This window comes from Scyliorhinus torazame, chromosome 7 (assembly GCF_047496885.1).
Source record: "Scyliorhinus torazame isolate Kashiwa2021f chromosome 7, sScyTor2.1, whole genome shotgun sequence".
Taxonomy (NCBI): domain Eukaryota; kingdom Metazoa; phylum Chordata; class Chondrichthyes; order Carcharhiniformes; family Scyliorhinidae; genus Scyliorhinus; species Scyliorhinus torazame.
In genome coordinates, this window is record NC_092713.1 from 86598175 (window position 1) to 86620114 (window position 21940).

At 48.5% G+C, this 21940-nt stretch overlaps 1 protein-coding gene across 1 annotated transcript in view; it reads left to right on the top strand.

The window, feature by feature from the left end:
• Positions 1-21940, top strand: part of dab1a (DAB adaptor protein 1a) — a 747664-nt gene that overhangs the window by 611807 nt on the left and 113917 nt on the right. Inside the window, exons 10-12 of the mRNA XM_072512896.1 lie at positions 17178-17240; positions 19636-19762; positions 20070-20576. Of these exons, the coding sequence (XP_072368997.1) occupies positions 17178-17240; positions 19636-19762; positions 20070-20576 (697 nt within the window). The remainder of the gene's footprint in view (positions 1-17177; positions 17241-19635; positions 19763-20069; positions 20577-21940) is intronic.

The following is a 21940-nucleotide window of genomic DNA, read 5'->3' on the forward strand; positions in this document are numbered from 1 at the left end:
TGACTTTGATGCTCTAGTAGTGCGCTGTAGTACAGCCCGTGGAGCGTCGTATGCTTTGTGGTGGTCCACTGTGGCCTCCACAACATGGCACAGCTGCGGGATGATGTGCTGAAGATGAAGGAGGAGGAACAAGATGAGGCCGAGGAGGGGCCGGAACAGGAGAGGCTGTGGAATGAGCCGGGAAGGACCCACAAGAGCAGCCAGAGGAAGGACGACAGGTGGTAATGGTGGCGAGGGTCTGGCATGTCCGGATGATGAAGGAGGCCTCACCCTTGCCTGCTTCTCATAGGACGTAGCTTTATCCGTCATCTCACCTCCTTCCCCTTTCCACCCATCGTCCCCCCTCACCCGTCACCCCCAACAACTATTCCCCCACCCACCCACCACCCACCCATCCATTACCATTCCCCCCCCCCCCCCCCCCCGGTGTCTGTGTGACATCACTGCAGACTGATGGGCCTGTGTCAGTACTGTCAGCGGGTCAATATACAAGGCAGGTGGCTGATGGTAACCCGCTGTGAGCTGAGCTCCGGTACTCCTCGATCTATGCCATAGTGCTGTCCGGACAGTGCCAATAGGACCGTGAGACTGAGGGGTGGCTGTAATGAGCTCCAGTGGCCCCTGAGTCATCTGGCAGTGTCAGCCCAGGCGGCACCCCATTGTCTGCACCATGGTGTCGACACCCTCAGCGCTGCCCCTCTGTGACCGGGCCGTGCTCTGCAGTGCCTCGCCAATGCCTATCTGCATCTGGGACAAGTTCCTCAGTGACTGGGACATGCTGTGGAACCCTTAGAAATGCCCACCTGAGACTGGGACAGGTACCATAGTGCCCCGGCAATGCCCATCTGAGACTGGGACTTGCTGTAGAGCCCTCAGTGATGCCCAACTGAGACTGGGACATGCTGTGGAGCCCTCAGCAATGCCCACCTGAGACTGGGACATGCTCTGGAGCCCTCAGCGATGCCCATCTGAGATTGGGGCATGCTGTGGAGCCCTCAGCAATGCCCAACTGAGACTGGGACATGCTGTGGAGCCCTCAACGATGCCCACCTGAGACTGGGACATGCTGTGGAGCCCTCAACGATGCCCATCTGAGACTGGGACATGTTCCGTAGTGCCTTGGCAATGCCCACCTGAGACTGGGACATGCTGTGGAGCCCTCAGCAATGCCTACTTGAGACTGGGACATTTTCCGTAATGCCTTGGAAAGGCCCACTTGTGACTAGAACACATCTCCCAGCAACTCGGACATGCCATGGCCATCACTGACTGAGCAACACCTTGGGCAACACTGTTCTTGGTGCTCACGTCATGCTTTCCACTGCAGTCGCCACCCTAGCAGTGTTAGCTCGGTGCCACGCATTGCCAACGTAATCTCCTGCACCCGTAGCCTTTGGGACAACTCCAATTGGCACTTGACCCTTTGGAGTATCGCTAACATCTTCCTCTGAATCTCACAGCGGCACCCTGTCGACTGCATCAGCTCAGGGATAGCCTGGTCCAGAGGCTTAGCATCTGACTGGGTCTCAGCTGGATCCTGGGATCCACCAGACCTCTGACTGCTGTCTCCCCTGGATGTTCCTGCCTCCCCTATGTGCATCTGCAACTATGTAGTGCTCACCAGATCGTGCCCCAAAAGCCTGTCCACTAGTTTTGCCTCTGCTTTGGTGGAGGGTGGGGGTGACAGCCGTGATGCATCGATGGTGGCATCCTCAGAGCTCTCCTCCGAGGTGTTCTCTTGAATGGCAAGGGTGTGGAGGGGCCATCCCGGATGGGCTGGCGTCTTCCGATGGAGATCCTGTGGGAGAACAGACATGTGGTCAGTGGGAGGGAAGGATCATCATGCTGTCATGAACAACTCACGTGTGAAAGGTCATCTGGGTGGGGCCAATGAACACTCACCTCTGCGGATAGGCCATTCTCAACATCGGTTACTGATCTATCCTCGGCCACGCCCATGACCTCCAGGGCCTGTTCCTCCTATGGGAAGAGGGCCCTGAGATTCAGCGCCCCGCCGCCTGTCTAGGCCCTTTCCCGTCTGTTGTGGGCCAACTTCTCCTGAAGGGACATAGAGAGGGCATTGTGAGCCACATGTTTCATGCATCACCGGGGGCGGGGGGAGGACATGGCGGGTGCACCACTGCTGGACATGGGTGGGGTATGCTGGTGAATTCAAGGGACATCGCATTCTTGTGTTGAGAGGCAGTATCAGGCGCAGGGCCATCGAGGCGGGGCGTGGTAGCAGGTGGGACCGGTGCCAGGGGGCCGATGCCAACTCACCCATGCAGCCTGGTGGAGGTCATTGAGCTTCCCCCTGGGGGAACAGGGTGTCCCGTCTAGACCGCACCGCGTTCATCAGGTCAGCATCTCCGAATCATGGAGCTGGTCTGCGCAGTGACATGGCTGTGTGCTATCTGGGATTTGCTCTGCGGGATTGGTGCTGCTCATCCTCGTTAGCAGGGAGCTGCTGGTGCGACCAGGCGAATCATCTGGCAGGACAGTTATTTGTGGCATGTAGCCCGTGGAGCACCATTAAGTGACCGAATTAACGTTAGATACTGGTGATGGCCTCGCTGGGTCGGCCATTGGGAAACACCCAGCGATTCCTACAAGCTACCACACTTAGAACTAATTTGGTCAGATTGCGCCCTTCGAAACTTTTCTGTTGGATCGCGCTCTATGTGTCTCATAATCTTCCATTGCATGGGAGTCTGTTATTGAGACAAATTTCGAGCAGTTTCAAACTGGTGAATATGTATGAAAAGCAGCTGTGCACATTATATTGTTCCTAGTTCTAAAGTATGTTGCTCATCTGTCATTGTGTTGCATGGATTCATTACTATATAATGGGAAGGGTTAATTCCACAGTAACTTAAATGGAAACACAGGTGCTGTAAACTCTAGATGGTGCATAGACACTGTCACACTCTGAGAAGTAGGTATTTATATTAGAATACCCCAATATAACTGATGTTTGGTGTGTCTCATACTCTAAAGCAAGTTACTTCTACCAGACGGTAGTTTGGAGAAGGATTTCATGTTTGGCCAACCTCCACAGTAAGATGTGTATTTCTGAGTGCGTCCACCTTTACCTTTAAAGAGCATGACTGTTGCAATTTTTTTTTTATTATTGTAGACAAGTTTTAACCATCATATTCTCTGTTTTAATAGCCTGGCAAGAATTTTATGAATTTCACTGAAAATAAATGGCAGCTTTAGTAATCATATTTACTCTGTTATCTGAGCAACTATTACATTTAATGGAGACAATATAGAATGGTATATTAATAAGGCACGGCACTTTGCAGCACTGCAAAGTGGTTCTAGCTGTGTAATTTCCTTGAGGTGTCAATATGATGCACTCAGCTTTTTGTTAGCATTAGCATTTAATGAGCAGCCATACAATGGTTAGTGGAGCTCAGTGCTGTATTTAACCACCCATGGTCAGAACTTCATTCCCCTGACCAAAACGTAAAATAGACGCAGTAGTATATATAATTCAGGCTCGTTGGCCCCATTTCTCTCCAACCGATAACAAAATTAAAACAATGTCCTAAGCCTGAACAACCCACTTAAATTGTACGCAATGCCCGTTTCAACAGTAATTAGCTGCTGATAAACTGATGTCAGACATCACTGGTAGTTTCTGTTGAGATTTGCTGCTGTGAACTCTATCTCTCTTCGTAGTTTTGTTCTTATTTCTCGTTTGTGGACCAACCAACAAAAGTGCAGGCACGTAAGTGAGGTGCTTTGAGCTAGCGAGTCAGTTCAATTATACTTTTGTTTTTGATTGGAGTATTGGAATTACTCCAGAGAGAAAAACAAGGAGCAGTGTGATTCAAAGTCAAGTTTGAAGGTTGTCTTTTGAGGAAGCAGACAAGTTTTCAAGTATTCATGTCAGAATTTTATCTTCAGATGACAGTAATAGAGCCAGCCGAATGTTCCTGGGACTCTTATCGATCATGAGTTTATTGTGAATTTATTCCACATTACATTTAAACATATACATTCGAAAAGGCAATCAATTTCATAAATTTCTTATTTTTGAACTCACCTTACAACTTGCAATCTTCAGAGATACAGACGATGAATAATGGTTACGTTACAGGAAGAGTAATGCAGAGACCTGGGCCAATAATCAAAAATATGAATTCAAATCCTTTCTTGACATTTTGAATTTGGGTTTGAAAATGTAGAAATAAAAAGCTGCTATCAGTAAGAGTGACAATTAAATTATCAGATTGAACCACCCAAGTAGTTTACTCAGGTTTTCTTAGGAAGCAAAGCAAGCCATTCTTATCCATTTGTAGCCACAGGCCCATACTGAAGTGGTTGATTTTGGAGTAGCCAACAAGCTTACTCAGTTGTCCATGCAAACTGCAGTCGTTCAAGAAGTAGTTCTCAAGGCAACTAAGTACGGACAATAAAAACCAGCCTTGCCACCAACACACAGTACATGGACACTCATAGTTTCCCATTCATGTCAACGTCTGGCTTAAAATATTTTTGATGTGTTCAACTGGCATTTGTGGGAGATTTTTTATTTATTGCCTGATCGAAGATTATTGTTAATTATTCATGCCAAACACTTCATGTGCTCATCATCAAATTCCTTTGCTGATGATTTTTCACTCACTTGACCTAGATCACAGATTTCACAGATTTTCACTGTCCACAATCTCTGTTCTCTCTCAGTGAAATGACTAAATCAGTGATGCGACCATCAATTCACTCGAGTAGAAATAAACTGTGGCTTTAATCAACTTAGAACAGTGCCTGCCTGCGACTGATCCAATACTGAGAACTGCCTACAGGTCGACTGCTCTTTATACCTCCCTCCCAGGGGAGGAGCCATGGGTGGACCCCATACAGGCCCCAACATGTTCCCCTATGGATAATGCCATTCACACACATTCACCCCCTGTTAAAAAATGAAGTCCGTCGGGGGTGACGGGTTCATAAGTTCAGCCGGTCCGGCACACGGATTGTGCGCTGTGATCGCCGAAGCTCTGGCGTTGTTGCTGGCCCGGGTGTCGAGCTCACCCGTGCTGGCATCGGTAGTGCGGGTACAGACGTGGACTCCGGGAGCATCTCTTCTGGAGCTTCATTCCTGTGGATCGGTGAAGGGGGGATAGTGTGCGGGAGGGAGCATGGGAGTTGGATAGAGGCAGGGGCGCTGGGCATGGTAGGTTAGGCGGGATATGGTGGAGGGGCGATGGTGGTGGTGGAACCGGCAGGCGCCAGGTCCCGGAGGGAGACCATATCCTGTCGGCCATCGGGGTGTTCGATATATGCGTACTGGGGGTTGGAGTGCAGGAGCTGGACCCTCTCTACCAGAGGATCGGACTTATGGCTCCTGACGTGTTTTCTGAGTAGGACTGGCCCCGGTGTCTTCAGCCAGGACAGAAGCGAGGCCCCTGAGGTGGATTTCCTCGGGAAAACAAATAGGCGGTCATGAGGGGTCTCGTTTGTGGCCATGCAAAGTAGGGACCTAATAGAGTGGAGCGCATCGGGGAGGACCTCCTGCCAGTGAGAAACTGGGAGATTCCTGGACCGCAGGGTTAGTAGGACGGTCTTTCAGACCGTCACGTTCTCCCTCTCCACCTGCCCGTTTCCCCTGGGGTTATAACTGGTAGTCCTGCTCGAGGCGATGCCCTTGCTGAGCAGGTACTGACGCAGTTCGTCGCTCATGAACGACAAGCCCCGGTCAATGTGGACATAATTGGGGAAACCAAACAGCGTGAAGACACTATGTAGGGCTTTAATGACGGTGGACGTGGTCATGTTGGGGCAAGGAATTGCAAAGGGGAAGCGGGAGAACTCATCAATAATGTTGAGGAAATATGTATTGCGGTTATTGGAGGGGAGGGGCCCTTTGAAATCGATACTGAGGCGCTCAAAGGGCCGGGATGCCTTTACCAGGTGGGCCTTATCTGGCCGATAGAAATGAAGGTTACACTCCGCACAGATCTGGCAGTCCCTGGTCATAGCTCTGACTTCCTCGGTGGAGTAGGGCAGGCTGCGTGCCTTGATATAGTGGATAAGCTGGGTGACCCCCGGGTGGCAGAGGTCATCGTGGATAGCCCGTAGTCGGTCATCTTGCACGCTGGCACATGTGCCGTGGGACAGGGCATCTGGGGGCTCATTAAGCTCCCAGGACGATATACGATATCGTAATTATAGGTGAAGAGTTCGATCCTCCACCTCAAGATCTTATCGTTCTTGATTTTGCCCCGCTGCGTATTATCGAATTTGAAGGCTACCGATTGTTGGTTCATGATGAGGGTAAACCTCCTACTAGCGAGGTAGTGTCTCCAGTGCCATATGGCTTCCACGATGGCTTGGGCCTCTTTTCGACTGAGGAGTGCCGAATTTCGGAGGTGGTGAGGGTGCGCGAAAAAAACGCTACCGGTCTGCCTGCTTGATTGAGGGTAGCAGCGAGAGCGACCTCTGATGCGTCACTCTCCACCTGTAAGGGGACGGACGCGTCCACCGCGCGCATCACGGCTTTGGCGATGTCCACCTTGATGCAGCTGAAGGCCTGGCGGGCCTCAGTCGCCAGTGGGAAGATGATAGCCTTGATTAGTGGGCGGTCTTTGTCCGCATAGTTGGGAACCCACTGGGCATAATATGAAACAAACTCGAGGCACCTCTGCAGGGCCTTGGGGCAGTGGGGGAGGGGGAGTTGTAGGAGGGGGCGCATACGGTCAGGGTCGGGTCCTAGAACCCCGTTTTCCACGACGTAGCCGAGGATGGCTAGTCTGGTTGTGCGGAAAACGCATTTCTCCTTGTTGTACGTCAGGTTTAGGGTTTGGGCGGTTTGGAGAAATCTGTGGAGATTGGCGTCGTGGTCCTGCTGATCATGGCCGCAGATGGTGACACTGTCCAAGTACGGAAATGTGGCCCGCAGCCCGTACTGGTCCACTATTCAGTCCATTGTTCTTTGGAACACCGAAACCCCGTTTGTGACGCCAAAGGGGACCCGGAGGAAGTGGAAAAGGCGTCTATCTGCCTCAAAAGCCGTGTAGTGGCGGTCCTCCGGGCGGATTGGGAGCTGGTGGTATGCAGACTTCAGATCCACCGTGGAGAACACTCGGTAGTGTGTGATCTGGTTTACCATGTCTGCAATCCGGGGAAGGGGGTACAGACCGAGTTGCATGTACCGGCTTATGGTTTGGCTGTAATCTACAACCATCCGGTTCTTTTCCCCGATCTTGATGACCACCACCTGAGCTCTCCAGGGGCTATTGCTGGCCTCGATGACTCCCTCCCGCAAGAGTCGCTGGACCTCGGACCTGATAAAAGTCCTGTCCTGTATGCTATACCGCCTGCTTCTGGTGGCGACTGGTTTGCGGTCGGCGGTGAGGTTTGCGAAGAGTGGGGGAGGGTCGACTTTTAGGGTCACGAGGCTGCATATGGTGAGTGGGGGTAGGGGCCCCCCGAACTTCAGGGTTAGGCTCCTGAGGTTGCATTGGAAATCTAGTCCCAGTAGAAGAGGATCGCAGAGGTCTGGGAACACATATAATTTAAAATTGGCGTGCTCGGTGCCCTGTATTGCTGGGGTTGCGGTAGTGCACCCTCGGATTTGCACCGAGTGCGACCCAGAGGCGAGGGAGATGGTTTGGTGCACCGGGAAGATTGGGAGCAAGCAACGTCTTACCATATCCGGGTGAATGAAGCTCTCTGTGCTCCCGGAGTTGAAAAGGCAAGGCATCTCGTGCCCGTTTATCCGGACGGTCATCATGGAGCTCCGGAGGTGCTTGGGTCGCGACTGGTCCAGGGTGACTGCGCTGAGTTGCTGGTAGCCAGCATGGTCGGAGATGCTGGGGCGGTTCCACGATGGCTGCCCTTGTTGATCATACGTGTCGAGCGGCGTAACAGATGGCGGCCAAGATGGCGGTCACCGTTGGTCGAGGGTGGCAGGCGGTGAGGAAGATGGCGTCCAAGATGGCGGCCCCCATGGATCGCACGTGGACGACTGCAAGAGGGAGGATGGCCAAGATGGCGGCCCCCGTGAGTCGCACGTGCTGTGAGGGCTGGAAGATGGCTGCCCCCACGGATAGCACAAGGCAGATGACGCGTCTACAGGGGGCAGAGTCGGCAGACACGCTGCCACACTGCGGGGTCTGCGGCCCTGTGAGTCTGACGATCGGGCCTGTGAATTAGAGTTCTTGGACCTGGCCAGGCAAACTTTGGCGAAATGTCCTTTTCTTCTGCAGCTGCTGCAGTTTGCGTTACGGGCCAGGCAGTGCTGCCGGGGGTGTTGGGTCTGGCCGCAGAAATATCAGGGTAGCCCCCCATGGTGGGCGGGCGGCCGTGTGGCACAGGCCTGGGGTAGTCTTTGGTCGAGGGTCCACGAGGGGGTCGCGTGGTCAGCCGGGAATGCGTTAAGGCTCTAGAACGCTACTTCCATGGAGGAGGCTAACTTTACCATCTGATTCCAGGTAGCGCACAAAGACTCCGAGAGACGAATAGAGTGAAGTCGATGAGGCTTTATTAAGCGTGACTGTTCCCCCGCAGTTCAGTAGTAGACTGGCCTGCGGGGGAGGACTCCTGGTTCTTATACTCCGCCTTCAGGGCGGAGCTAGAGGTCAACGGCCAACCAGGACCCGGGATCTGTCAGCCAATGACATCACGGCTTCACAGTCCCACATGACCCCTAATGCATACTACCACATTCACCCCTTGTTAAAAATGAACCCGGCGGGGTGATGCTTCGCATGGTGGTAAGGGTTTACAAGGCTGGTCCTGGGAGGAAAACTTTCGCATGTTATTACAGTATGTACAAGGTTTTTTTTTCAAACTATTTACAGTAATCGTCAGGAGAAAAAGACAAAATGTTCTCGTTAAAAGTCCACATATTGTAGTGTTAGATCGACGCCACGAGTCGGTCGGGCGGTCTGGTTGTCCGTGTCGATCGCCTCAGCCCCGGTGGTGGTGGTGGTGCTTGTTCCGGTGTTGTCGTCTCCGGGAGCCTTACGGTTTCAGCTTGGGCTTCACTCCTGGTCGGGCCTGGGAGGAGGACCGATCCTCCTGGGAAGGGGGCGGTCGCGGGGTGCGGCGGTGGCAGGGAGGGGGTGATTGGTGTCGGGGGGGGTGTGTGTTGCCGGCGGGCGCCAGATCTCGCAGGGAGACCGTGTCCTGTCGGCCGTCGGGGTACTCCACGTAAGCGTACTGCGGGTTCGCGTGAAGGAGGTGAACCCTTTCGACCAACGGGTCCGACTTGTGCGCCCGCACATGTTTTCGGAGCAAGATGGGTCCTGGGGCCGCCAGCCAGGTCGGCAGCGACGTTCCAGAGGAGGACTTCCTGGGGAAGACAAGGAGGCGCTCATGAGGCGTTTGGTTCGTGCTAGTACACAGTAGTGACCGGATGGAGTGGAGGGCGTCCGGGAGGACCTCCTGCCACCGTGAAACTGGGAGGTCCCTGGACCGTAGAGCCAGTAGGACGGTCTTCCAGACCGTGCCGTTCTCCCTCTCTACTTGCCCGTTCCCCCGGGGGTTGTAGCTGGTCGTCCTACCCGAAGCTATACCGTTGCTGAGCAGGAACTGGCGCAGCTCGTCACTCATGAAGGAGGACCCCCTGTCGCTGTGGACGTATGCGGGGCAACCGAACAGTGTGAATATGGTGTTCAGGGCTTTAATGACTGTGGCCGCGGTCATGTCAGGGCAGGGGATGGCGAATGGGAAGCGGGAGTACTCGTCCACCACATTAAGGAAGTATGTGTTGCGGTCGGTGGAGGGGAGGGGTCCTTTGAAATCCAGACTAAGGCGTTCAAAGGGGCGGGAAGCCTTAATCAGGTGCTGCGGGGGAACAGTCACGCTTAATAAATTGTAGCGCACAAAGACTCCGAGAGACGAATAGAGTGAAGTCGATGAGGCTTTATTAAGCGTGACTGTTCCCCCGCAGTTCAGTAGTAGACTGGCCTGCGGGGGAGGACTCCTTCAGGGCGGAGCTAGAGGTCAACGGCCAACCAGGACCCGGGATCTGTCAGCCAATGACATCACGGCTTCACAGTCCCACATGACCCCTAATGCATACTACCACAAGGTCCAGGGCCCCCTTTTCGAGGAGGCGCTGTCTCACGTAGTTGGACTGGACTCCCACCACATAGATGTCTCGGACGGCGAGTTCCATATGTTGAGTGGCCGTAATGGCCTCGTAGTTGCAGCTGCGTGCGAGGGCTTTGAGGTCGCATAGGTAGTCTTCTAGCGATTCCCCGGGACACTGGCCGCGAGTGGTGAGGATGTGTCACGCGTAGACCTCGTTCACGGGCCATACATAGAGGCGTTCGAGCATCACGAGGGCGTCTGCGTAGGATGAGGCCTTGTCGAGTTGAACAGACATTCGATGGCTCACCCGTGCGTGGAGGAGGCTCAGCTTCTATCCGTCGGTGACGGAAGGCGTGGAGGAGGCTGCAAGATAGGCCTAGAAGCAGCGGAGCCAGTGAGAAAAAATGTATTTCGCCTCCGCAGCCTGCGGATCGAGTTCCAGTCGGTCAGGATTGAGGGCCGATTACATAGTTGCGTTTACATTAATTAAATTGATGCGATCATCAATTCATTCGAGACGGGAGTAGAAGTAAACTGTGGCTTTAATCAACTTAGAACAGTGCCTGCCTGCGACTGATCCAATACTGAGAACCACCTACAGGTCGACGGCTCTTTATACCTCCCTCCAAAGGGAGGAGCCATGGGCGGAGCCCATACTGGCCCCAACATGTTCTCCTATGGATAATGCCATACAATGGCCCATAGGAGGAGCCCACAAGGGCAACAGCATAGCACAGATACAAGGGCAACAGCACAGATACAAATACAATGGTGGATTATTGGCATAATACATTCACCACAATCAGTACATTCCCTCCTTTAAAGAGCCAATGAAAATTATTCTTGCTTTGATCTTTCAAAGATATCGTTATTTCATGCTTTTTGCGAATTTGGTAAGCAGCTGAACTGAGCTGAAATAATCATCTCTTCCAGTGGTGAAGCTACTTTCAAGATTGATTTCCTCTTCTGTATTTTTCAGAATTTTCCTTGTCTCCACAATAACGGTTTGCAATTATATAACCTTGTTAAGCAGAAAAATGTCCCAAGACATTTCAGAAAAACATAATAATAAAATTAGGACTGGTGCAAAGCAGAAACATATATTGGGCGGGATTTACTGGCAATTCACGCCAGCACACGGGTTTCTGGTGACCAGCGAGGCAGTCAACGAGCCAATGGCGAGACCGCTGGCTGGCCGCCACCACCGCCGATAAACACCCGGCGGGTTGGTCGGTAAATCCAGAGGTGCATTTCAAGGAGGGGTTTAAAGCAGGAGCGGGAAGTGGAGAGGTGGAGAGTGGCTGAAAGTACTGTTACCACGGATGTGGCGAGGAGGTGAAGTTGCACATGTGGCCAGAGTTAAGGAAACAGAACTGTTGGTGGGATGGTATTGGAGGGTTGAAGGAGGTTTCAAGACTCAGGAATTTTGAAGTTGTGAAGGAGCTTAAGGAGGATGCAAATTTGTTTTTGCGGTTTTGAGGCACCTATAATCAATGTAGGTCAGCAGGGACAGGGGTAATGAGAAAGACACTGATAGGATATTGGCAACAGATTTTTTTTGATGAGCGAAGGTGATGATGGGGGTACATAGAATTGATATGGACCACTGGTGCCACCTCCCACAAAATGGTATTTGACTTCTTGAATGTCATAGACCTGTTGTCTTCCTGCCTATATCTTTGATGAGATTATCTCTAGTGCAGCCTCCTTAGCTATTGTGGACAATCCAAATAATGCTTTTGCCATTATGTTTCGACAGTCAAGAGCCACTGCACTGAGCATATGTGTTATCTCTATCTATCTCGCTCTATCTCTACCATCCCACTTGCCTCCTCATCTCCCGTCCGTAGCTTGCACTCGCTGAGTCACCTGCTTCTGGCTATTTCAGATGCAGAAAATGTTTAACTGTTGTACAAAACCTTCCTGTGATGAACGTCCAGTCAGGAGTGAGATTCTCACTAAGATCTCATTCTTCATGTTAACAATGGGTGGCATTCCCTGGCCTCCCCGCGGCGTGTTTCTTGGTGGCGGGAGGAGGCCCGCCTCTGGCCGGCAGTGGGCTATTCTGGCCCTGCCACTGTCAATGGGATTTCCCATTAAATCCACGCCACACCGCCTGGAAACCCATGGAGAGGATGCACCGTCAGAAGAATCTTCCGTTTCCGTGTGAAGAGCCGGAAAATCTTGCTACAAGTAAAATGTAGCCGGATGCCAGTGGATGGAGGTCATTCTCTGCAATCTTTATGATGATCTCCGAAACTCCAGTCTTTATTTTTCAATAAGGATTTTTATTCACTTGCTTTTTGAAGAAAGCAACTGCACTGTATAAATTTATGCTCTGAAAAGGCTGCTGAAACTAACAGTAAAGATTATTCTGGATATCAGGAACTTACTTAATGAAGAAAAGTTGAAGAAGTTAGGCTAGCTCTTTCAAATAGAGATTTTAAGGTGACCTTTTTGAAGTGTTGAATGTTACAAAGGAGACTGATTGATGATTGAATGAGTCAAATTGTTCAGTGTTGAAAAGTTCAATTTGAAAAATAATTTAGGAGTGAAAAGGGAAGCATACATTTCCAACCGTGACCTTTTCAGTGGCATTTTGCATTTAGAGCCCACTGTTCACTTGTTCACGCTCGATGTAAAAAATCACATCTGGCAAACATTCAACTCAAACAGGCTGTGCTCAATTCTCTCAATTTTAAAAGCTTGCTTCTCATTTCTTTCTCCACACCATGGACTTCTTGTCATAAAGTCTGAGCGACTTAGGAATTCACACTCATGAACCATTCTCATTGGATGAAATGCACTGTAAATGTGTGTGTGTGTGTGGGGGGGGGGGCTCTTTGGTGGAAGCACATTCCCCAGCTCCAGAGGTTTTCTTGGAAATTATCCACAAATGCCACAAGGAACATTGCTTTAATTCCTCACAAACTCCCAATGTATGGAATAACTAATGAGAATGCTTAAAGAATAATCCACTCTGTTCTCTCTAAGCCAATCCTAGGACCAAACTCACATGCAAGAACAAAATTATGTTGAGAACACATATTTAGAGGTGAAGATTGAAAAGCAGGGGTGACAGAGGGAGAGACTAACACAGATAAGTCACAGAAAGATGAAGAGTTGCTCATGAAGTATAACAGTGAAAACCAAAGATGGCACAAAATAATGAAGTGTAGAATTGAATCTCAGCGATGGAGGAAGGGCATGAGGAAGAAAAGTAGAGAATAATGGAAGGAAAGTTTTGTGAGCAATCTGCTCTTTACATACCAGACAGTACTGAGCTGTAATCTACACACTATGCTTGGGATAGAATAAAGGATTGACCAGGCTCTGGAGATTTAGAGATAGATCTGTATTTCAGGAACTATTAATTCAAGAAAGTCTTCCATCTGTTCTAATCCCTGGATTACAACACCAGTATCTCTCCTTTCCAGTAGCCTGATTAGTGTCCCAGTATTAGACTAATCAAACTACAAAAAGGAGGGATACAAATGTTGTAATCCAGGGATTTGGAGAGAATGAAGACTTTCTAAACATTGGAAAGAGTAGCACAGCTTGAAAGTATGAAGGTTCTGTTTAACTTAATTATTGGTGTTATGTTTGAGAAATTAAGTCAACATGATTGCAGAAAAAAATTATTAATTAGTATATCGGGTTAATAATGTTTAGACTGCATAAACTAGTTATTATAATAATTGTTTATCTGCTCTTGTATTTAGAGTGAGCTCTTTATCAAACATTTCCTTGCATAATATATTCTAATGCTCATTGGTATGTTGTTTGTATTAACCTTATGATTGAAGTAAGCTACACCCATTTGTTAGTTACATTATTATTAAGTCATTTAACTGCTAGTAAATTTACTTTTTACAAAAATTAAGAGTCATCTGTAACTACTTTTCGAATGTCTTAGGTATAATTTTGGGCTGTTTTGAGTAGTCGCTATTTTCAGGCTGAGGTAAGTTTTTTTTGAGGCTATTGGTCAACTTTTGTTAGTTTTCTAGGTTGGCAAGATGTGAGGATTCAAAGAAACATACAAAAAGTAACAAAAATGATTAAATAGGCTCTTATGAAAGGCCTCATCTGCCTTGAAGTGAATCATCTGCAGCTAGAAGGTTAGCTTCTATTTGTATATTGATGATGTGATGATAAGTTTGGTCGGTCTTGTTAAGGTATTCCTAATCTTAGATAGTTGAACCATAAGTATTGATTATCCACTAGAAGCAAAATACGCAGGTAAACGTCCAAGCTAGGAGCTGAATCCATGCTTGCTTCTGCACACCGCTCTGCCCAACACTAAACTGACTCCTCAGTGTGGTTCATGTGTTCTCTTAGATCACTGTGAGGGCATGTTAACCCTTTCTGTGCCAGGCCCATAGCCAACAACAGATGACACCCAGTTACTTCTAATTCCTTCGATTTTATGACCATTGGCTAAATTCTTGCATTAAGGCGGGCATACCCCTGGTCAGGGCAGGGGAAACAGTCACTCTGGGATTGTGACTGGGGTACCTTCTTAATTGACATGGAGACAGGTTCTCTGTCCAATTAAGGATGATGGGCAGACAGTCAAAGGCGGAAGGCCAATCAGACGTCTTTCAGATTGAGAGGGCTGGAAGGTAGGAAATTGGAAAGGACACTGGCCAACCTTTTCAATCTTTAATTACAAAATAGATTCAGCAGCTTTGAACAGGGGAGAATCCCCCTTTGACCTTTGGCTGCGGGAGGGTATCTAATGTTGTCCCTGTTCTCATTCGGCCCATTGAGTCTGCACCGGCTCTTGGAAAGAGCACCCTACCCAAGGTAAACACCTACACCCTATCCCTATAACCCAGTAACCCCACCCAACACTAAGGGCAATTTTGGACACCAAGGGCAATTTATCGTGGCCAATCCACCTAACTTGCACATCTTTGGACTGTGGGAGGAAACCGGAGCACCCGGAGGAAACCCACGCAAACACGGGGAGGATGTGCAGACTCCGCACAGACAGTGACGCAAGCCGGAATCGAACCTGGGACCCTGGAGCTGTGAAGCAATTGTGCTATCCACAATGCTACCGTGCTGCCCTAAATGTCACAATCAACAATGTAAGTTTAAAATATACTTACCCAAACTTGGAGCTAGGAGGTGACAGAGTGCTCCACACAATTCCAAATCTGCTCATTACCACTACTTCCAGGGTCACCTTTCCTCATTTACCTAAGAACCACTGAAAAATTAAGAGTGGCCTGAACTTCACGTTTTGATAGTTAGCTGCCTCTTAATCCTCGCATCTCAGTGCACTTCAGGCCTCATTTTCATTGAGCCAATCTCGTGAGACCTTTGGTCTTGCCGATTCAGCATAGGGATTGTCCTGTGTCTCCAACTGCCCCAAAACGGGCATGCCTGCTTTGGCCAAAATTAGCAACATTGCCCCTCTGGCCCTTGCTTTCCCTCCTTTCAGCCATCCAAGTTGCTCTGATATTCCAGAGAGATAGCACCTCTGAGGCAACCTTCCTCCGCCATCTATACCGAGTATTTAAATGATAATAATCTTAATTGTCACAAGTGGGCTTACATTAACATTGCAATGAAGTGACTGTGAAAAGCCCCTAGTTGCCACATTCCGGCGCCTGTTTGGGTACACTGAGGGAGAATTTAGAATGTCCAATTCACCTAACAGCACGTCTTTCAGGACTTGTGGGAGGAAATTGGAGCAGCCGGAGGAAGCCCACGCTTACACAGGGAGAACGTGCAGACACAGACAAGTGACCCAAGCCGGGAATCGAACCTGGGACCCTGGTGCTGTGAAACAACAGTGCTACCCACTGTGCTACCATGACATATCTACATCAAGGAACATGGGCGGTCACGGGTTCCCCTTTGCCATATTCATGCTAATGGGCGGTATTTCTTGAATTTCAGGAGTATAATTTTTCTACATGTCTTTTGAATGTTTCTTTCAAAAGAGGAATCAAAATGAATAATCAGACCAATAGCTCCCCCTACTGACACAGTTAATAACTGCATTGAATCATAAAAGGATCCTAGATTTCATTGACTGTGTTAAATTGACCTGATCACCATTGAAACAATACCAGATGGGCTTCAATTATTCCCAGTATCCAGGACTAGTAAGGAGAAAAATTAGGCAGGGTTCCCACTCCATATCCTAATGTTCTAAGATGCATGCTGAAAAGTTGGTTGACACCTAGCGAGAATTAGATATGCTTTATCACAATTCATCTACATCCCTTGCCCATGTTTCCCATTCGTCATCTTGGATTAAAAGCCCTGTAATGAATGCCAGTCACTATTGTTAATGACAGCTGGTGTGCAATGGCTGTGATTACAGGTACAATACACCATGGGAGTAGATGAAAGAATATCTTAAGGGAAATGTACTGAAGGGATTTCATATATCACATTGATTCTGAGGGTGTGAGCATCACTGGCTAGATTGACATTTATTGTCCCATTTCTAGTTGCCCTGAGAAGAAGGTGATGGGTCCTCTTGTTGAACCACTGCAATAGGGGTTTCTGTAATTGAGTGACTGACAGACCATTTCAGAGGACAGTTAAAAGTTAACCATCTTGGTGTGGAACTGGAATCACATATCAGTCATCAGACCTTGCTATGCCTTATTAAACAAGCTCAGTGAGCGTATTTATGGGCACTGGACTATTAATAGTCTCAATATTTATTTCAAGAACATGTAGTTTAATGCTATCATACATAGATACATACATAGATACATAGAACATACAGTGCAGAAGGAGGCCATTCAGTCCATCGAGTCTGCACCGACCCACTTAATCCCTCACTTCCACCCTATCCCCATAACCGAATAACTCCTAACCTTTTTAAACACTAAGGGCAATTCAGCATGACCAATCCAACTAACCTGCACGTCTTTGGACTGTGGGAGGAAACCGGAGCACCCAGAGGAAACCCACACAGACACGGGGATAACGTGCAGACTCCGCACAAACAGTGACCCGGGGGGAATCGAACCAGGGACCCTGGCGCTGTGAAGCCACAGTGCTAGCCACATGTGTTACCGTGCTGCCCTGATGTCCATGATGATGGGGGTTATATATATTAGAATGTGTCAATGTTCTAACTGGTATTTTTTTTACAGACAGTTAATCAGTTAGACCTCTTTGGTGATATGTCTACTCCCCCTGACATTACATCCCCAGGGGTAAGTGCCATTTTAAAATATTCATCAATGTTGCTAAGGTTCATATAGCATCTCATGCATCTCTAAGTTAATTACTGCATGGAAAACAAATAAATGCAAAGAAAGGGAATTGATTGGACTAATGTCCAAGATCTTGTCCATACACCTTTACACAACATCTTACATATTATGGGTCCAAACCAGAGCCCCAATTTTGGTTAAGATCCCGGATTAGAACCCAACTATTTGGATTTGGTAAAACTGTGAGGAAATGTTACTGCACCACAGGAGTGATAATACTGACCAGTAGACAGCTTTTATATTAAAACAAACTTCAATTTGAACACAGAATTAAGCACATTAGCAACAAAGAAATAGCTTTATAGTTAACAGGTACAGCATCTTAACTTGCTTCCTGAAACCTGCCTCTACATTCCAATTAAGAAACCCATTTTTTCAAATACACTTATTTATAAAGTTTACAAGGGGCGAGATTCTCCGACCCCCCCGCTGGGTCGGAGAATCGCCGGGGCCTGGCGTGAACCCCGCCGGTTGCCAAATTCTCCTGCACCAGATATTCGGCGGGGGCGGGAATCGCGGCACGCCGGTTGGCAAGCCCCCCCCCCCCCGGCGATTCTCCGGCCCGGATGGGCCGAAGTCCCGCTGCAAGAATGCCTGTCCCGCTGGCGTGGATTAAACCACATCTCTTACCAGCGGGCCAAGGTGGCGCGGGCGGGTTCTGGGGTCCTGGGGGGGGGGGCGCGGGGTGCTCTGGCCCCGGGAGGTGCCCCCATGGTGGCCTGGCCCGTGATCGGGGCCCACCGATCCGCGGGCGGGCCTGTGCCGTGGGGGCACTCTTTTCCTTCCGCCTTCGTCCCGGTCTCCACCATGGCGGAGGCGGAAGAGACTCCCTCCACTGCGCATGCGTGGGGATGCCGTGAGCGGCCGCTGACGTTCCCGCACATGCGCTGCCCGGCAATGTCATTTCCGCGCCAGCTGGCGGGGCATCAAAGGCCTGTCCCGCCAGCTGGCGGGGCGGAAATCAGTCCAGCGCGGGCCTAGCCCCTCAAGGTTAGGGCTCGGCCGGTCAAGATGAGGAGGATTCCGCACCTTTGGGGCGGCGCGATGCCGGACTGATTTGCGCCTGTCGGCGGACATCGCGCCGATTACGGAGAATTTCGCCCAAGCAGGTTTTACTTGCTTACCTTGGTGCAGAGTCCTTGAAGAGAGAATTTTTTTTTTAGGGCCAAGCTGAAAACCATCTCCTCAGCTTAGAGCCTTGGAAGCAACTTCTTTGTCCAGACAGACCTGGTCCCTCCCATTAGCTGCACCAGATGCACTCAAAGCACACTGCATTTTTTGCATCTTTTTAGAAGATGCGCCTTGATTTGTTTAGCCAGGCTCAAACTGTTACAACATTCTATTGACTCTCTATTTTCAAACAAGTTTTTAAAAAAAGTTCTTAATACCCATTAGCAAAACATTTCCCCTGCAAAATCACTGATTACCTCACTTTTAATCACAGATCTAGCAGACATACTGTTTGTAAACATTCTAACCTAGGTTTTAATAATATTTCTGCAAAAATGCAAACTATGAAGTCTGACAATTTTTAAATATTAATCACACATACAATGATTTATAGTGTAGCATCAGCAGCTTCTCAGAGACTTAGATGACAGTAAATGAAATGAAAATCGCTTATTGTCACAAGTATGCTTCAAATGAAGTTATGGTTAAAAGCCCCTAGTCGCCACATTCCGGCACCTGATCGGGGAGGCCGGTACGGGAATTGAACCGTGCTGCTGGCCTGCCTTGGTCTGCTTTAAAACCAGCTATTAGGCCAGTGTGTTAAACCAGCCCCTAAATCGTTGAAATTTGACTGTTGCTCAGGATTATATTTACGAAGGATAGATAAAAATTCCATTGTGAGGCACTGTTAAGGACTGCATTCATTCTTTTGTTGCTGAGATTTCATATTGCTGATGGTTTATTTGTAACAACCAACACTCCACATGCAAATTTCCAGTTCCTGAAATTTGGATTGTCATTTTCATGTTACTCTCATACATGCAAAACAAAATCCAGCTTTTCCATTTAGTTAAGGTGGTGTAGCAGTAAAGCTGACAGTAAGCAGGTCATTGCTGTGAATTTCCAAATCAAGTCTTCAGAAAAAAATATCATATAAATATCCCCAAATGTTATTTCAAATTGCCAGATTTATTAATTCTGGACAAATGCAGAAAACCTTTGCAAAAGGGTATTACTTTTGTAAATTTCCCGAAACTAAACCCTTCATTCTTAAAACACTATCAGTTGATTTCAAAATTGTGCCTGATTGTTGCTAAATCTGAGTCTTTTGTATCTCATCAAGATGACAGCATCACTAAATCTGCAGTATTTGTATCTCGCCCAGACCCCAGCATCACCAGCAAACGCCCTTGGGCCAGACACATTTGCCACTGGAGTTCTAAGTTCTCAGCCACCAGGGAGACCTGATTTGTTTGGATCTGTTCCTTTCAATGCTGCTGCTGTGCCCACAGGTAAGGATGATTGTGGTCAACTTTATGACAGTGCAAAGTTATGTTAATTAGCAATAAATTCCTTGATCAAGAAAAAGGCGATTCAATGTTTTAAGTCAGTCCCTTGCAGAAACCATATATAATCAGCAATCTCACTATTTCATCTTCTAAGAAATGCTATTTCAAAGTTTCTGCCCTATTCCCAAGGTAACATGAGCAGAACTCTGGGATATTACATAAAACATACATATCTGACTGGTTGCCTTATTTAGTGTGGTATTGATATAGCAAGTGTCACAGCAGGTAACTTTAATGTTATTTTGGACAGGATATGTCACGATGGGGGCAGTGCCACCTGCAGTATGGGCACAACAATCAGGTGCCCAAAATATCATCAATCCTTTGTTAGCTGGAGTCCAATCAACAGCGTGGGGCCAGCCTACCTTATTTGCTGTTCAGCAGCAGTGGGCTCCCGTTGGAAGCCCATTCCAGCCGACTGTCTTCATGTCAACACAAACTCCTATGCCACTACAAACTGCTATGTTCAAAGCAGCCTTATCTGCTGGTCAACCAACGATTGCCAGTCATCAAGAAGAAAAGCCAAAACATAAAATGGGGAAGGAAATGTTTAAAGAATTCCAAATGGTCAAACCCCCAGCAGTGCCATCTAGAAGGAGTGAGCAACCATCTCTCTCGTGCACCTCAGATGCCTTCACAAGCTATTTTAACAAAGTGGGAGTGGCACAGGAGATGGATGATGCAGATGACTTTGATATCTGTCAGTTAAATCTTACTCCGGCAACCTCCAATTCCACGCCATCGTCAACCAATTCACGTGAGTTTCTCTGTAGTTAATACCTTTGTCCTCTAACTGCATGTGTACTTGTGAAAATTCGGTTCTATTTTTCCTCTGATGTGGCCCAGGAGATAGAATGCTGGCTGTTCATTTTATCCTGCTCGGATGGGACCAATAAGCAGCAATCTCATCACAGCTCATAATCTGGAACATTGTCTCTCTACGGCATCATGTAATGTTTGGAAGTGCCTTTATCTCGTGTGGTGTTTGGACACTCAAGACTTCACTTTTTAGATTAAAGGAAAATCATCAGGAATATAGGGCGGGATTGTCCGACCCCCCGCCGGGTCGGAGATACCCCGGGGGGGGGGAGGCACAAATCCCGCCCCGGCGCCGGCTGCCGTATTCCACGGTGCCCTTTTTCGGGCGGGGCGGCAATCCTGCCACAGCCCCCCCCGGCGATTCTCCGGGCCCCGATGGGCCGAGCGGCTGTCCATTTTTGGCCAGTCCTGCCGGCATGGGTTACATATGGTCCCACACGGTGGGACCTGGCAGCCCCTGTAGGGCTCCGCCATGGCCGGCACGGAGAAGAGAACCCCACGCACATGCGCCAAAATACACCGGCCGGTCTGCACATGCGTGAGATCACGCCGACGGTTCCGTGCATGCGCGACCTTGCTGTCCCTTCGGTGCCAGTTGGATTTACCGGCGTCCATCTAGTCCCCTAGCAGGTGAGAATTCCTTACCTTGGAAGGCCGTTGATGCCGGAGTCGTTGGCGCCGGCTTTCCAGCCGGCGAGGGGACTTAGTCCCCAGAAGGGAAAATCTCGGCCATAATTTCTGTACAAAAGCGCAAACCAATTCTAGTATTTGTGTTCGGGATGAATATACTAATTAAATACAATTCAGAAAATAGCCACTGATGATGATTATCCAACCAGCAACTGTTGGTGTTCAGAATACTATTTGATGTTAATCTTCTTGAAAAAAACATGGCTGCCTTTAATGTTAGATATGCGAAAGAGGCATGGGTCGTGATGTAAAGAACCAGCAGTACGTGGATCCAAAATCACATGCCTGATCGAACAGTTATTCTCCTTTTCAGGTTTTTGTTCCCAAAAGCTAAGAGAAAAAAAATTAATGAGTAGGGTTTTTGTGCATTTGGAGCAGAATCTTTAGCAATTTTATTTCTCTCTGGAGCAATATAAGCAAAATCGTATTTTTTACTGGATTTTAATGATGAATTCTTTCTTGGGATATTCCTTAGTGATATAAAGAGACATTGTCCTACTAAAAATATATTGCCTGTTCATTGATATCACAATTAAATTACATGTGATTTTTTTTTCATCAAAAGTCTACATAAAGAACCAAAACCTATGATATAAAACACCATCAAGGTCA